Source organism: Psammomys obesus, unplaced genomic scaffold (genome assembly GCF_907164565.1).
Source record: "Psammomys obesus unplaced genomic scaffold, mPsaObe1.curated_primary_1811, whole genome shotgun sequence".
Classification (NCBI taxonomy): domain Eukaryota; kingdom Metazoa; phylum Chordata; class Mammalia; order Rodentia; family Muridae; genus Psammomys; species Psammomys obesus.
This window is the reverse complement of record NW_026596415.1, coordinates 72,994-90,202: the sequence shown is the minus strand read 5'-3', so window position 1 is coordinate 90,202 and position 17,209 is coordinate 72,994. Positions and strand designations below refer to the sequence as shown.

General features: G+C 44.7%; 1 protein-coding gene across 3 annotated transcripts in view; it reads left to right on the top strand.

Annotated features, from left to right (window-relative positions):
• Abcc1 (ATP binding cassette subfamily C member 1) overlaps positions 1-17,209 on the top strand; it is a 128,338-nt gene that overhangs the window by 61,557 nt on the left and 49,572 nt on the right. For all 3 annotated transcript variants that reach the window (XM_055597749.1, XM_055597748.1, XM_055597751.1), the window contains exons 11-17: positions 1,586-1,678; positions 4,047-4,250; positions 10,610-10,756; positions 11,700-11,787; positions 14,071-14,146; positions 14,972-15,098; positions 16,642-16,818. In XM_055597749.1, the coding sequence (XP_055453724.1) occupies positions 1,586-1,678; positions 4,047-4,250; positions 10,610-10,756; positions 11,700-11,787; positions 14,071-14,146; positions 14,972-15,098; positions 16,642-16,818 (912 nt within the window). The remainder of the gene's footprint in view (positions 1-1,585; positions 1,679-4,046; positions 4,251-10,609; positions 10,757-11,699; positions 11,788-14,070; positions 14,147-14,971; positions 15,099-16,641; positions 16,819-17,209) is intronic.

The following is a 17,209-nucleotide window of genomic DNA, read 5'->3' as shown; positions in this document are numbered from 1 at the left end:
TTCATTTTGTATCACAGCTATAGCCCCCTCCTTCATTCCCTCCCAATCCCACCGTCTCTTCCTCATCTCCTCCCATGCCCCTCTCTAAATCCACTGATAAGGGAGGTCCTCCTCCCCTTCCATCTGACCCTAGCTTATCAGGTCTGATCAGGACTGGTTGCATTGTCCTCCTCTGTGGCCTGGCAAGGCTGCTCCCCGCCTCAGGGGGAGGTGGTCAAAGAGCCAGCCACTGAGTTCATGTCAGAGACAGTCCCTGTTCCCCTTATTAGGGTACCCACTTGGATACTGAGCTGCCATGGCAACATGGGGTTCTAGGTTATATCCATGAATGATCCTTTGTTAGAGTATCAGTCTCAGAAAAGACCCCTGTGCCCAGATTTTTTGGTTCTGTTGCTCTCCTTGTGGAGCTCCTGTCCTCTCAAGGTCTTAATATCTTCCCCTTCTTTCCTAAGATTTGCTGCACTCTGCCCAAAGTTTGGTTATGAGTATCAGCATCTGCTTTGATACCCTGCTGGGTAGAGTCTTTCAGAGGCCCTCTGTGGTAGGCTTCTGTCCTATTTCCTGTTTTCTCCTTCTTCTAGTGTCCATCCTGTTTGTCTTTCTCAGTAAGGATTGGTCATGTTATCCAGGGTCCTCCTTCTTGCTTAGCTTCTTTAGTTATATAGATTTTAGTATGTTTATCCTATATTAGATGTCTAATATCCACTTATAAGTGAGTATATACCTTGTGTGTCTTTCTGCTTCTAGGATAAGAATCTCTCTTAAAGAGACAGTAATTGACCTGGGAGTTTTTAGGTTTTAAGTTTGGGTTGCATTGCTGGGAGCTTATTCCCTCCACCAAATTATGTTAAAGTATGGTTTAAAGGGTGTGGATACTTAGATTAGTTGGGTGCCATTTGTTGTGGGTTATTAATATTTATTATTGATTAATCTTTTAGTTAAACAGCGGCTATTTCTAAACCAGGTGTATTCCCAAATCACCACACAGAGAATTGGATTTATTTAATTAACCTAGGTAGTTACTCCGTCCTAAATCTCCAAGCCCACATAGTTTCCTACCATTCAGATTTCACGCATTGTACTTGCTTTTAGTTATAGCTTAGGTTCATCTCTCCTCGTGGTTCCAAGACCTTTCCTGCCGATCTTGCTCTCTCCTCCCACTTGTTTCCTTCTCCCCTCCGAACCAGGATGTCCCACCCTATTCTCTCCATTGCACAGCTTTGGCTGGTCATTTAATTGAAAATACAGAGAACAAATGGCATGTTTACACAAACTTGAGACAGGTGATGCAATGCCCGACTGAAACCAGACAGTGGGGTAGAGAAATCAGCATTTGAATGAGCCAGGGTACATTGTATACATTACACAAGACCATTATATCAACAGGGTAGTTTACCTTCATATTCTTAAAAGGGTTGGAAAAACCCCAACACTGAAAACTCTTGATGCCCCATCTTTGGTTAAAAGGAATAGACAGTTGGTACCATACTTGCTTGGTGGGGTCTACCTGAAGTGTGTGGTATACATTAGATGATGTGAGTGCTTCTGGTTGCTGAATGACTCATTGTCACTTGTCTTTCCTTAGAACCTGGGCCCTTCTGTGCTGGCTGGGGTCGCTGTGATGATCTTTATGGTGCCCTTCAATGCTGTGATGGCTATGAAGACCAAGACCTACCAGGTAAGATGTCCATCTCCATGAAGCTGAGCCCTGAGCCCTGACCTGGGTCTTCCCAGATGCCTACCAGCTTTCTGATGCTCAGGCCTGGGATGGACAGCCTTATCTATTATAGTTGCCATAATAAAGGGACACTGCTCATCTGAGTGGCTTGGTTTTGGAGTTTCTGCAGGTTTTCCAAAGGGCAGCTATGGTCAGTACCCTAGAGTTGGTCTGAGCAGGAAGGCAGAGACTCTATTATAGAAGTTGGAACCCTGCCACCCTCACTCTGTGTCGTCCTGGTATTCATTTTTCATAATGATGTACTTTCAAGAGTAGAGTAAGGGCTTGGGCCTGGATCTCAGGTGTGGAGCTCTTGCTTACCATGAGAAAAGACATGGGTTCTAGCACCTCAAAACAGAAAGAAAATTAGTAACAACTTTATTTTTCTTACATTGATTGCTTATTTTAAATTTATTTATTTAATGTGCATTGTTATTTTGCCTGCATGTATGTTTGTGTGAAGGTGTTGGATCCTCTGAAACTGGAGTTATAGGCAGTTATGAGCTGCTGTGTAGGTAGGTTCTGGGAATTAAACTTGGGCAGCTAGTACTCTTGATTGGTGAGCCATCTCTCCAGCCTCTCTGTTGCTTACTTATTATGTGCAGTGCTGACACTTACTTTGAGGGACACTTTTTTAAAAATGTGTTTTAACAGTAACTGCTTTTTTATTATAAAAATTTTTAACTACACAAGACTGTAGGTTAGAAGGAATGGTGTCCTTTTTCCTACCTTCCTGGGCACTGTGAACACACTGAAGTGCATCCTTCTAGGAGTTTTCTTTCTCCAGGTTCATGCCCCCCCCTCCTTCTCTCTCTCTGTGTCTTTCTTTTGTTTTTCTTTCTTGATCTCATCTTGTAATCCATATTGGCCTCATTTTTAGTCTTTCTGCCTCAAACTGAGGATTACAGGCTTGCAGCACCACCATGCCTGGCTTTACCTCTAGAACTTTCCACATGTAATATTTAGCTCTAACTAACTGTATAATTAGGCTTGTTATGAAATTATATGCTTTTTTCCTAAGTTTTAATAGTTGCTTTTTTCCTTTTATTGAAAATAGATTTTTTTTTCTCTCATAATATATTCTTCCCTTACTCCTTCCAGTTCCTCCTTTCCCCTCTCATTGGATCTACTCTCTTTCTGTCTTTCATTAGAAAGCAAACAGGCTTCTAAGGGAATATAATATAATGTAATGATGAAAGATAAAACAAAAACTAACATATTGGAATTTGAAAAAAACAAACTGAAGGAAAAGAGCCCAAGAGAAGACACCAGAAATAGAAACTTACTTGTTCACATACTTAGGAATACTATAAAAACACTAACTCGATATTTTCACTATGTGTTTTTATCTAGTGGACATTTGTGGTTTTATCCTTTGACCCCATGCCTAGTGTTCTTTCTGTATGGATCATGTGCTCTTCATATCCCATGTTCTTCATCCCATGTTTCTCTGCTCCATTGTTGGGTGTTTGCTGTCCTTGGCTGCACTGATGACCTCTAGGTGACCTAACTATGATAGGGATGGCAGTGGTGACCTTGTAGGCTCATGTCATAGAGCAGGTCAGCCAACAGTTTTGGGATATGCAGCTTTTTGTCCTAGAATAAGTAGGCTTCCATGATTGGCTTACCTCCAAAACTGCTCCTATCTCTCTTTTGTTTTCATGTTTAGTTGCACCCCCATCTGTGACCCAGGGTTGACCATGGTACTGACCTGCTTGTGCATAGCATGGCTTATGAAATGCTTAGAAAATTGTCTGCCAAGGGTGATGTGCTAGATGGTTTTAAAGTATCTAACAACTGTATGTCTTTTTCATGGCTGGTCAGAACCAGTGCCACCTGGTTCTGGCATGTTTCAGCATTTTAATGACCAGTTATGAAAAAAAGAAAAATTGTAGGTGTTGTCAGTCCAGCACTTAGGGAGCTGAGGAAGGGGGAGTGGGGTTTCAAGGCCAGCCTTGAAACAGAGTAAAACCCCATAAGAAAGAGCTAGAGGAGGGAAAGAATAGGTGGGAGGGAGCAAAAGAAGGAAGAGGAAAGTGGAAGCGAGGAAAAATTCATTTCTTGTTTGGGTTAACAGTATAAGGTGACATTCCATCTTCTCTGAATGCCTTGGAGGCTTGTCTCACCTTCAGCCTTCAGCTCTGAGTTTTCTCAGTTGAATCCAGCTTGATTTAAAGCAGTTTTAACTTTTTATAATGACTGAGTCTTTTGCCATAGTCCGGGAGCTGACACTGTGGCTCATGGGGTCCAGGACCAGCCCTTTCACCTTCTGTTTCTAGTTGTAGATGTCCTTAGGGCCCAGGGTGCTGATCTCCCCTCCCCCATGCAGGTGGCACATATGAAGAGCAAAGACAACAGAATCAAGCTGATGAATGAGATCCTTAATGGGATCAAAGTACTCAAGCTGTATGCCTGGGAGCTGGCGTTTCAGGACAAAGTTTTAAACATCAGGCAGGAGGAGCTGAAGGTGCTGAAGAAATCTGCCTATTTGGCGGCTGTGGGCACATTCACCTGGGTCTGCACACCTTTCCTGGTGAGTGGGGCAGTGAGGGATTTTTATTATGTCTTCTGTTTTTAAGCTTAAATATTTGTAAAAATTTTAAAATCAAACTTAATGTATTTGTAGGCACACATGTAGAAGTCAGAGGACAACCAGAATTTTCTCTTTCTACTTTTGAAGTTCAGGGATTAAACTCAGCTTGTCAGTCTTGGCAATGAGTGCCTTTGCCATTGAGCCTGTACCTAAATATTTTTCAAAGGCTGCTAGTTCAGGGGTAGGGTTTAGCTCAGTCATACAACATTTGCTAAGGTATGATATCCTGGGTCTCATCCCCATCACTACAAAGCTAACCAGACAGACAAAAGATTGCCATTTGAACAAGGCCTTCCTCATCACTCCTCTCCAAGGCTGATACCATCAGCTCACTTTATTTGCACCCTTGGCAGCTTCATGTGGCCAATCTAGCAGCTATCTGTTACAGAATGCAAACCTGTGCTGTTAGCTTCCTTCATTGAGAAAGTCTTACAAGAAAGCATGTTAGGGCTGGGGTGATGGCTCAGCAGTGAAAGCCTTGCCTTAAAAAAATGAGGACCTGTGTTTGATCTCCAGCATCTTTGTTCAACAACAGAGCCAGAAGTAGTGGAGAGGCAGAGACAGGCAGATTCCTGGGCTCCCTGGCCAGCCAATGTAGCCTACTAGTTGAGTTCTAGGCCAGTGACAAAGCCAAGGTGGACAGTGCCTAAAGAATGGCATCTGACGTTGTCCTCTGGCCCCTACATGCAGTCACATGCATATGCACACACACACATGCATATAAATGTGTCCAAACACACATTGTTATCTGACCTAAACTGCATATTTGGTACTATAACTGATAGGCTACAGGTGACCAGTACCTTCTTGTTACAAACTGATTGCAGGCTGTGGTTTGTCAGTGGCCTAAGATGATCAGTCTAGTGGCACTGCCAAATACATTCTAAAATTACAGTTTTGTTTATTGCCTGTGTCTGAAATGTCAGCTCTGGGAGGGATTTGTGGACAGCCTGTCCCTGTTCCTCAGAGGATCTAAAGAGGCTAACACTTAATACCCTACTGTTCATGGTAATGACCAGATCACATAGGAAGTTATAAAGTGTGGAGACATGCTATCCCCCACATCTCTGCTGTGACAAGTCCTTTGCTCTAGTGAGATTGTTCTGTGCTCTTCCAGAGGACTGAGTTCAGTTCCTAGCACCCAAAGTGGGCTGCTTATAACCATCTGGAACTCCAGTCCCAGGGGATCTGATGCCTGCCACTAGCCCCTGTGGACATGCATACATGTGGCACATACACAGAGATAAACACAGATAAATGAAAATCAGATAAGTCTTTAAAATAGTTGTATGTATTCTAGTAGAATTACACTATATGTGGCCTGGCATGCGCAAGATCCTGGGTTTGATTTCAACCCTGAAAAAATAAAAAGTGTCTTCTGACATGGGCAAGTCACTCATCTTTCCTCACTCTGTCAAGCTGCCTCTTCTTTAGAGTCCATACCCCTCTGGGGCACAAAAACACCTTGAATTTCACTCCCTTTCCTTTGAGAGTAATTGGAGGCACTGAAAATGTCTTAATTGTTGAGAATTAGGTGTGTAGTAGATGGGTATGGGTGATAAGGTTTACCTGAGCTATGCTCCAACTAAGAATGATATGGACCAGATACACTTTTTTATAACCCTTGATAGAATCTGCAGTTTCTAGGCTGTTACTGAACATGCTGGCCTCCAAAGATGTTTTTCTCTTGTCTCCATTGGAAAGCCAGGCATAACTCTGAGCTTGCCCCTCAATTTCTGACTGAGTTGGTTACTTTTCTGACTGAGTTGTTACTTTTTTAATTGCTGTGCCAAAAATCTCTTGACAGAGGCAACTTAATGGAGAAGGGCTTAGGTTTGACTCACAGGTACCAGTCCACTGCGGTGCCTGGAATGATATAATATGCAGTGCATTGAGAGCTTTTAGCATGGCTTGCTTTGTTCTTGGTGAATTCGGAAGCAAGGTCAGGCTATAACATGGAAGGCCTGTCTGAGAAGCCAATATCTACTAGCCAGACCTGGTGTCCCAAAGGTTCCATATCCTCCCTAGACCGTGGTACCAGATAGAGAGTAGGTTTCTCAACACATGAGCCTGTGGAGGGATTTTACCCTGAAATTACAGTAGCAGGAAAGGCTGAAAATCCTGGGCTCCAAGGACAATTTGCTGAGCCTTTTGGCAAGAAACAGTTGAGGGCAGTCATCAGAGGACAACCCGTGGGAGTAGGTTCTGTCTTTTCACCATGTGTTTTCCAGGGATGCCTTATTTAGTCTTGGTGGCAATTCCCATTACCTACTGAGCCCCCTTGCTTGGCCCCTCTTTAAGTTTTTTCATATTTGAGCTGTAGCCCCACATTAGCATATAGATTTGCAGTTTCTCTAGTAGGCAGCAAGTCCAGCGGCTACTTTTATTACTCAATAGGAAACTTTATACTTGTTACATGTTACCCCTAATTTATTATTCCCACTAATTCTGGTAATCATCAACCTATTTCCTGATTGTAGGGAACATTTTGTGTAAACAAAATAAAAAAAAGGTAGCTTTCTGTTTTTGTCACTTAGGATGACATTTTTTATTTCAGTCATGTAATAGCATGTATAAGAATGGCATTCTTTTTATGGTGGAGCAATATTCCATTGTATTGACTTTTTTTTTTTTTGGTTTATTTTCTTTTTCTTTTTTTTAAATCATTTTTTAAAAATTTTATTAATTACACTTTATTCACTTTGTATCCCTCCCTAAAAACCCCTCCCTCCTCCCCTCCTAATCCCACTTTCCCTCTCTCTTCTTCACGAATGCCCCTCCCCAAGTCCACTGATAGGGGAGGTCCCCTTCTCCTTCCTTCTGGTCTTAGTCTCTCAGATCTCATCAGGAGTGGCTGCATTGTCATCTTCTGTGGTCTGGTAAGGCTGCTTCCCCCTCAGGGGGAGGTGATCAAAGAGCAGGCCAATCAGTTTATGTCAGAGGCAGTCCCTCTTCCCATTACTATGGAACCCACTTGGACACTGAACTGCCATGGGCTACATCTGTGCAGGGGTTCTAGGTTATCTCCATGCATGGTACTTGGTTGGAGTATGAGTCTCTGGAAAGACCCCTGTGTTCAAATTTTCTGGTTCTGTTGCTCTCCTTGTGGAGTTCTTGTCCTCTCCAGCTCTTACTATTTCCCACTTCTTTGGTAAGATTCCATGTACTCTGCCCAAAGTTTGGCCATAAGTCTCAGCATCTGCTTTGATAGCCTGAAGGGCAGAGCCTTTCAGAGGCCCTCTGTGGCAGGTTCCTAACTTGTTCCTGTTTTCTTCTTCTGGTGTCTATCCTCCTTGCCTTTTGGGATGGGGATTGAGCATTTTAGTCAGGGTCCTCCCTCTTGATTAGTTTCTTTAGATGTACAGATTTTAATAGGTTTAGCCTATATTATATGTCTATATGAATGATTATATACCGTGTGTCTCTTTCTGCTTCTGGGACAGCTCACTCAGGATGATCCTTTCCAGTTCCCACCACTTACCTGCAAATTTCATTATTTCCTTATTTTTTATTGCTAATATTCCATTGTGAAATGAAAAAGGGGACATAACTACAGACAATTAGGAAATCCAGTGTTGACTTTTATTATGAGCAAACATTTTTATGTGAGAGAGGGGGATGGGAAGAGATTGATGGATAGGTATTAAATTACTGTTATATGGAAGCACAGTGGCAACAGATAAACCAGATACTTCTGGTTCATTTGGAAAGGCTAGAACCAAAAATGTGCTTTTACTGCAATGGAGAGAGAAATGATTGAGAGATGGTGTGTGATGTGAGTTCATGTGTCAAAGCATTACATACCACCTCATTAATATGTACAGTTTTTAACATGTGAGTTAAAAAATAAATTTTAATCAGGCATAATGGCACACACCTGAGCACCCAGGAGCCAGAGGCTAGCCTGGTCTATGTAATGAGTTCCAGGACAGCCAGTACTACATAGTAGAAACATGTCTTAAAAAGTAAAAAGTTGTCCATCCTCTTTGCCTTTCTGGATAGGAATTGAGCATTTTCGCAAGAGTCCTCCCTCTTGATTAGTTTCTTGAGGTGTACAGATTTTAGTAGGTTTATCCTATATTATATGTCTATATGAGTGTGCATCTTTCTGCTTCTGGGATAGCTCACTCAGGATGATCTTTTCCAGATCCTACCATTTACCTGCAAATTTCATGATTTCCTTGTTTTTTATTGCTGGGTAATATTCCATTGTGTAGATATACCACAATTTGTGCATCCATTCCTCCACTGAGGGGCATTTCGGCTGTTTCCAGCTTTAGAAGAAGGAGAAAAGAGGGAATAAGTCAGGAGTCTGACAGAGGGCCTCTGAAAGGCTCTGCCCTGCAGACTATCAATGTAGATACTGAGACTTTTTGGGCAACCTTTAGGCAGAGTGCAGGGAATCTTAGGAAAGAAATGGGAAACAGTAAGATCTGGAGAAGACAGGAACTCCACAGGGAGAGCAACAGAACCAAAAAATCTGAGCACAGGGATCTTTTCTGAGACTGATACTCCAACCAAGGATATGCATGGAGATAACCTAAGACCCCTGCACAGATGTAGCCCATGGCAGTTCAGTATCCAAGTGGGTTCCATAGTAATGGGAAGAGGGACTGCCTCTGACATAAACTGATTGGCCTGCTCTTTGATCACCTCCCCCTGAGGGGGAAGCAGCCTTACCAGGCCACAGAAGAAGACAATGCAGCCACTCCTGATGAGACCTAATTGACTAGGGTCAGAAGGAAGGAAAGAAGACCTCCCCTATCAGTGGACTTGGGGAGGGGCATGCACACAGAGGGTGGAGGAAGGGAGGGATTGGGATGGGAGGAGGGAGGGAACCACAGGGGAGATACAAAGTGAATAAAGTGTAATTAATAAAGAATTTAAAAAAATAAAAAAAAAAAAAAAAGAAATCACTCACAAGAAAAAAAAAAGTAAAAAGTTAAAAAAAATGTGTAAGACTTGTATACACAGGCTGCTTGGGGGCTACCATCTGGGGTCGCCCACATAATAGGGTGTTGGTGTCCTCTGGAGCACTGCCTCCCTTCTTGGCCACAGAGCCTGGATTATTCTTCTAAAAGTCTCCCTGGGTTTCCTGTCTAGATAGTGACAGGCAGAGCAGGAAGTAGATCTCCTTGCTGGTTGTATCAGACCCAGGCTTCCCAGAGGATAGTGCCCTTGGTAGCATGGTTCAAGGGACCTGGCCAAGAGTATAAGGTGGAATAAACTCAGCCTCCTGGGTGACTCTGTAGGATTTGCACCCAGCACTTGGCTTGGCCATCCTCATAAGTGTGTCAGCTCTATGTCATATATGGGGAGACAACCTACCTGAGGAACAGAACCCACGCTCAGCCACAGAATTGACATGCTTGTTCTGGGTAAATAGATTCTAGTTTCATACCCCACTGCCTTCTAGGGATGATTGAAATGGCACAGATGTGCATAGCTGCTCTTGCTCAGGTTATGTCCAAGGGAAAGCCCTTGGTGGCTCCTGGACCAGGGCTACCCATCTGTACTATATATGCTTTTCTGAACTGCTTATTTTATTGTGTCTCAGAGGACCCTTAGGGTACCTGTGGCTGCCCACTACATGGTACTAGGCGGCTCCTATCTGAGCAATAGAGGAGGGATGTGCAGACCAAATTCACTAGGCATTGTCCCCTTCTGAACCAAGCCACCCTCTGGGGTTGTTCAGGACTGCTTTGTTTTTTTTTTTTTTTTTTTTTTCTCCAGACAAAGAATGAAGTTGTCATACCAAAGCCGTTTTGCTCAGAGAGCCCTGATCTTGGAACATGACCAGCCTGTTATGTGCCATCCTCACTGCTGGGACTTTCTGGCTTTTCTTTTGTTTTTGAGACTGGGTCTCTCATTAGTCCAGACTGGCCTTGAACTCCCTCTATAGCCAGGGATGACCTGTCATTTCTGATCCTCCTGGTTCCTTCTCCCCAGTGTTGGGATTACAGATATTCCTGGTTCATGCAGTGCTGGGGGTGAGCTCAGAGCTTTATGCATGCGAGAAGAACTCTCACCAATTGAGCTGTATTTTTGTACCATTGGGAATGGACCCCAGGGTCACCTGTATACCAAGAATATTTAACCACAGTGGCCAGGTATTTGAAAATCTCATGATCATCCATCTTTCTGGTTAGTTCCTTATGATGTGGGTGTGCTGCCTTAGTACCCTTTCCCACCTCCCTCGGGCTTTTGCTTTTCTACTCCATGGAGAGGTCTGAATCCCTACCTCCCTCTGGGGATGGTGCAGCTGTGCCTCCATCACTAACACTTTGCCTTGTTTGCAGGTGGCCCTGTCAACCTTTGCTGTCTATGTGACTGTGGATGAAAACAACATCTTAGATGCAAAGAAAGCCTTTGTGTCCCTAGCCCTATTCAATATCTTGCGCTTCCCACTCAACATCCTGCCCATGGTCATCAGCAGCATTGTGCAGGTGTGTATCTGGCAGAGGGGGCCAAGGAGGGTAACACAGGGGCTCTCAGAATTCTCCCATGGTCATTAGCATCATGCAGATGTGTGGGGACAGTGGAAATCAGGAGTGAACATGGGAGCTGTCATCATCCTCCCATGGTCATTAGCAACATTGCGTATAGTTGTGTAGGTGACAAGGAACCTGGAGTGGGCATGGGTGCTGCAAGCCATGGTGTTCACAGATTCCTCAGCTTGGACTCAATCTGTACCACTAATTTACTTGTGCAGTCCTGACCACACTCTTCCTAATTGCTCATGCTGTGGCTTGGAGGATTCAAGTAGATCCCTGTGCATGGATCCATTGCTGATCCCAGAATGGCTTCTATCTCAGCAGTAAGGGGTTACTTGACTCTACTCTGAGAAAGAAACACATTTTCCTCCATGGCACAGAATATTTGGCTTTGTAGCCTAGGTTGGCCTAAAACTCAACTCTAGCTCAGATAAGTCTTTGGTTTTAATTGCAAAAAATCTTTCTGGAATAGTCTATGTTTCTCTGGCCTCTCTCAGCTGGTGTTTTTAAAAAACACAGGTCTTGACCTACTTCTTTAATTTCATATTCTGCTGTTGGGTCCTGATTAACAGTTTGAAATTTCTGAGGACCTCTCTTCCTTTTCCTAATTCCATCCCTCTCTCCTGCTTTCATTCTTTCTTTGCTGAAGGATTTTTAAGCAAACCCAGACTCTGCCCATATGCCTGGCAGCGTGTATTGTCTTTCCATAATTTGGAACCAGAAACCAATAATTTGTTGAAGTCTAACTCAGTCTGCAGAGGTCCCATTGCATGAGGCAGCCTCTGCCCTTCATTTTCTACTTTCTGTGGACATTAGGTTTTATTTATTAACGAGGGTTAGGGTGGGAGGTGGCCCAGATGCTATCAGGGTGACACATCCTGTGCTTCTTCTTCAGGCAAGTGTCTCCCTCAAGCGTCTCAGAATTTTTCTGTCTCATGAGGAGCTGGAGCCAGACAGCATCGAGCGGTGCTCGATCAAGGATGGTGGGTGCCTCTTCTCTACCGACTTTTCGATCCTTATTCTGGCCTCCCCAGGACCTGATTCTGCCCAGCTTGCCTACAAGACCCAGTGTCCAGCCTCTACAGAGGGGCCAAGAAGGGGCTTCTCTATTATCTGTGCCCCTTGCTCCTGCAGTGAGTGACACTCTGGGCTTTTCAGCTCAGGATTTGGTTCTGTCCTGGGTGAGGAATAGCCCAGTTTCTGCTTCTGCCTGTGTCTGTGTATGCAGAGCTTCATTTTCCTCATCTGGATTATGGGAGTAAAAGTGCCTTTTATTGGAGATTTTTAGCTGATTGATTAATTAATTTACTGCTGGGAGTCAAAAACGGGACTTCCACATGCTAGGCAAGTGCTCTACTACTGAGCTATAGCCTCAGCCCACTTTTTACTTTTTGAGACAGGGTCCAAGTTGGCCAAACTTTGGATCATCAGTCTCCTGAATAGGTGGTTGTTCAGGGCTGTGTACCAGGCCTAGCCAGGTATCCTATGGATTTTTATCACTGGGCTTGTTTCATAGACTATTTGATACTTCTCACTGACCTCTGAACTGTGGTCTTGTTTAGGCATTTGTAGGCATTTTACAGTCACTGTTAATGGCACCAGCAGTATTGAGCCTTTTTTGGCATGTGTGTTTAGTTCAAATACACCCAGTATAGCATGGTCCTTGGAGCAGGAGTCAGGGTCAGCAAACTTGCCTGAGGTCCCCAGCAGAGAAGCCCTTGGCTGAGATTTCCTGAGCACCTGCTCTGCTGGCAGCCTTTGTTCCTAGGCATGTGTGGGACTGCAGCACAGCTCTGGTTTACAGGAAGAAAGAGGTCCGGAGAGACTATCCAGCTGGGAAGTTGTAGCATTGGGGTTCAACCCCACACTCTCCAGCTCAGAGCCCAGTAAACAGAATTGAAGACAGGGCTTGGCTAATGGTGATGAGGTGTATGTAGAGCCAGGAGCCTAGTGGGCTATTGTAGGATATCAGCGGTGATGTGTGAGTTACAGGTCTGCTGTTCTGTGAGGATAATAGCTGGTCTCCACTGGTCTCACACTGGGTGCCCCTTGGGGTTCATAGTTCTTGTTGAGAACTGCCTTATGACTGTGAGGAGTATCCCTGGCATCTCCCCACTGCATCTCATGATAGCCATCCCAGTGTGACAACCAAAATTGTCTCCAGGAACTTCCAGGTATCCCATAGGAGGACAGTTGTCCCTTTTTGAGAACTACAGTCCAAGCAGGTGCTGGAACTCTCTTCCATGGTTTTCTGTTGTCCTGAGGCTCTCTAGGTGTGGGACCTGCACCAAGGCAACCATTCAGAGATCCTGCAGCCAAACTGTACACAGTTCTCTACTAGTGCCACTGATCCAGGACCAGGACCACTGATCCTGTTTCTGAGGTGATTAACACCTTGCAGCCCTACCTGTCCTGCCCCACTGAAGCTCTGTTTGCTGGTTCGCTGTGACTGCAGCAGCTTCTGGCCAGTTCTTGAAGTGGCACACCCAGCTTCCTCTTTTGTGAGGGTGCAGATCCTGCCAGATCAAACCAAACATGCACTTTGGTTTGAACCCTACTACACTGAGAAACAAGCCCTTTCCTTTTGAGGGAGCTGTGGTTAGTTTTATTTAACTAGTAATCTCCTCTTGATGTGGATTCATGGCCTATGAAACCCCAGAAGTGTTTAAAGGTAGCTGCTAATTAAGAGACTTTAAAAAAACAAACAAACAAAAAACTAGAGACAGAAGCAAAAGGAAAACATATAGAAAATATACAGAGCAGGGCAAGATCCTTAGTAATCAGGATCTTATAATGTGGTCATTGGCCTAGCTCCCACCCCTCCGTCACCTTCCTATAGCACTTCCTGTTCCCTAGCAGGCTTCTAGTAAAGTCTGTTTTCATTTGATTGTCACTGAAGTTACAGAAAGTTTGACCTGCTGGGCTGTGGGCAGAGTGGAATGGCTAAGGGAGGGCAGCAGAAAGGGAAGAAGTCTTAGGATCCAAGAGTTGAGGGGTAAAGAGCCTAGCTTTAAACTAGAGGACATCTTAGGACGTGGAGTATGATGGTAGTTACCTGAAGGAGAGAGGTTTACATGAGGGTGCAATTTTTTTCTCCTTGACCTTGGCCATGCTCTTTCCTCCCAGCCTGAGATATAGACGATGTCCCCAAGCTCTTAGTAACCAGTGAGAGTCCTCAACTTTTGCAGGGGACTAGAGCAGGGCACTTGTAATGTGTACCTGTTGCCATGCATTACTCCTGGCACATTGTCTCTGATGTTTTCTAGGTAGAGGGATGAACAGCATCAGTGTGAAGAATGCAACGTTCACTTGGTCCAGGGGTGAACCTCCCACACTGAATGGGTAAGCCTGGGAAGTGAACACAGGTGGCCTACACTGACAATGGGGCTGTGAGCACACTCTACCTCCATGACCCTGAGTTTCGCTTTTCTGAACCCCAGTTTACCCTGGAATACAACCAATCACAACTGTTTGGTTGTTATAAGGAGCAGCTTGTTAATAGGTGTTGCTTCTGATTATGACAGGAAGTCATGTTCCTGGGCAACAAGGGAAATTTGGGGTTTGAGGAATTGAGAAGGTCCATTTTCAGGTGAAGGTATACCTGACAAGGTATACTTGACAAGCTCCAGGACATTGATAGACCTTGTCTCAAAAATGTACAAGGCAGACAGAACCTGAGGAACAATGTTGACCTCTGGCTATCCCAAGTACATACATGTATGTTCACACACAAACATAAAGTCCATTCAGAGTTGATGAGGCCATTCTAGAACTCAGCTCTGGTCTCTTCAGGCAGCCCTCTAGTCTCCTGCGCCTTCTTCCAGGTCTGGCCTGTTCGCCTAGTTCTCTATCGTCTAGACTTTCTCAGCCAGTCTCAGATGCCTGAGAAATTGAGTTCACCTGGAGGTGGCTTGTCATGGGGACATTGTTGTGGACCCAGTGAGGAGAATATACTTCATCAGCTCTCCTGGGTAACACATAGTCTTTGGGCTCTGTGTTGGCCAATATTTGTGATGCATTTACATTGGGCCCCTCAGGCCATGGGTCACCTTGCTTCATAGCCTTGGAGGTCTCCAAGCACTGACCAGCACAGGCAGAGACCATGCACCACTCTCAAGGAGGGCATAGGACATTGTGTCATTCAGGCTTCTCATTGTGTCCTTACAGCATCAGCTTCTCCATCCCTGAAGGAGCGCTTGTGGCCGTTGTGGGCCAAGTAGGCTGCGGGAAGTCATCTTTGCTGTCAGCACTGCTGGCTGAGATGGATAAGGTGGAGGGACATGTGGCTCTCAAGGTAGGATGGTGCCAGGATGGGGAGAGATGGTCTGGGAGAAAGGCTTAGCCCAGTGTCTTACGAATTGCCCAAGGAAGCATCTGCCATCCCTCATTCTCTCTGCTTATCTAGGAAGGCAAGGTTTCAGTGACAGCCACTCCTTGTTTCACCCCAGTGCCTTGGCTAGTGTGGTGTGTGGTAGTGCTCAGTAAACAGGCTATGAGTGCTCAGATGTGCTGTGAAGGAGAGGGTATTCATAGCTCCTGCCTTCTGATTTTGCCTCATTTCACTTCACATGATGATCTCCAGCCCCAACTGTTTTCCAGGCTGAATAATACTCTCTGTCTCTCTCTGTCTCTGTCTCTCTCTCTCTCTCTCTCTTTGTGTGTGTGTGTGTGTGTGTGTGTGTGATATGAAAGCAGAAAGCGAGCTGTTTGAGGGAGGAAGAACCCAAGGGAAGGAGGGACACAAGGGTGACTGTGACTGAAGCACAATGATATATATGCCTGAAAGAGGTTAGGGAGGGGTGAAGACTCCTGAGTATATCCTGGCATTCCCTCAAGGCTATAACCCCCAATTTGATCCTGTAGTCTCTGTGGATAGAACATCTGGCTTCTTCTTTCTTTTGAATCTTGTAAATAGAACATAACTTTGGTGCTAATTGCTGTGGCTAGAATAATCTCAGAACCTGGTGTATGAAACACAGTTTAAATAATTTACTAGTATCAGTTGAATTCTTAATATGGAGCTGGAGGGGAATGAGATGTGTCATGCTCTGAACTGAGCTAAACTTGCCATGAAGTTCGGCTCATGGGAACAGTTAAAGGGTGCTGTAAAAATGAGTTCCTTGGGGCCTTTCTGCATGCACCTCATTCTCTCTGAGGCCTTTGCCTGCTATGTAAATAAGATCCTTACAGTGTTGCCAAGAAGGATTATACTTCAGCCAGCCTGTGCCACATGTGTTTGCCTGGACATGTCTGTTATCTGCATCCTCCTTTCTTGGGAACTCAAGTTTGTGGATGTGGACTTATGTCACTGTTTGATTTCAATACACATCCTTCCCTTACTGGTTCAGTGCTTTTTTAGAAATAAGTGGACAGTGTTTGGATCCAGGCAAATATCTGTTGCTTCAAGATGTGTCCCGTTGTTTCTTCCAAGTAGTGGACGAGCAACTTGAACAAGGTTGACAAAAGGAAATTGCTTGTCACATTTAGATCCATGTTGCATTCTGCTTCATAGTTCCTGGGTTCCTTTTGTCCCAGGCTCTGATGTTTTGAGTCCAAGAACTATTTGTAGCTGATGGTTTCAGAAAGTGCATTAATTTTCCCCAGTGTCTTGGTAGATGTGGCCTATGGCTAACTATCTTGTGAGGTTTACAATTGAGGTGTCTTGACACTTGGGGCTCAAGTGTCACTTGGGGACACTTGGGGTTCCCTTCTCTGTTCTTGTCCTTGCTTTGTGTGTTTTGGATACTTGGCTTTTTTTGCAGGCAGGTGCGTGCTCTTGTCTTTTCATGAAGTTTTTTTTTTTTTTTTTTTTTTCCTTTCTACTACCTGCTACACAGGGCTCTGTGGCCTATGTGCCCCAGCAGGCCTGGATTCAGAATGACACTCTCCGAGAGAACATACTGTTTGGGCACCCCCTGCAGGAACGTTACTACAAGGCAGTGATGGAAGCCTGTGCCCTTCTCCCGGATCTGGAAATCTTGCCCAGTGGGGACCGGACAGAGATTGGTGAGAAGGTGAGTATGGCATGGGTACAATTTGCAGCAGTCAGCTGCTGGCATGTAACAGATAGGTACACAGTGCCTTTCACACAAAATGTTGTCCTTCTGCAAGTGGATCATCAAGGACCTACTCTCTTTATAGCCTGTGGCTCTGCTCCTTTGTCAAGCTCTGTGAGTTTGGTGAGGGTCTATACCATATGGCTCTTGGTGCTGTGGTCTGAGTTGAGGTGTCAGTGTCCACCCAAGTGGGAGCCTCTCCCATGGTGATGCAGAGTCCAAGAGAATAAGAATAAAAGATGTGCTGTGCTTTTGCTACATACTGTCTCACCCGCAGTCACAAGACACTAGAAGTGACTGCCCTTGTCATTTACACAGTGTACCTAAGAAGCATGTCTATGAGTGATAA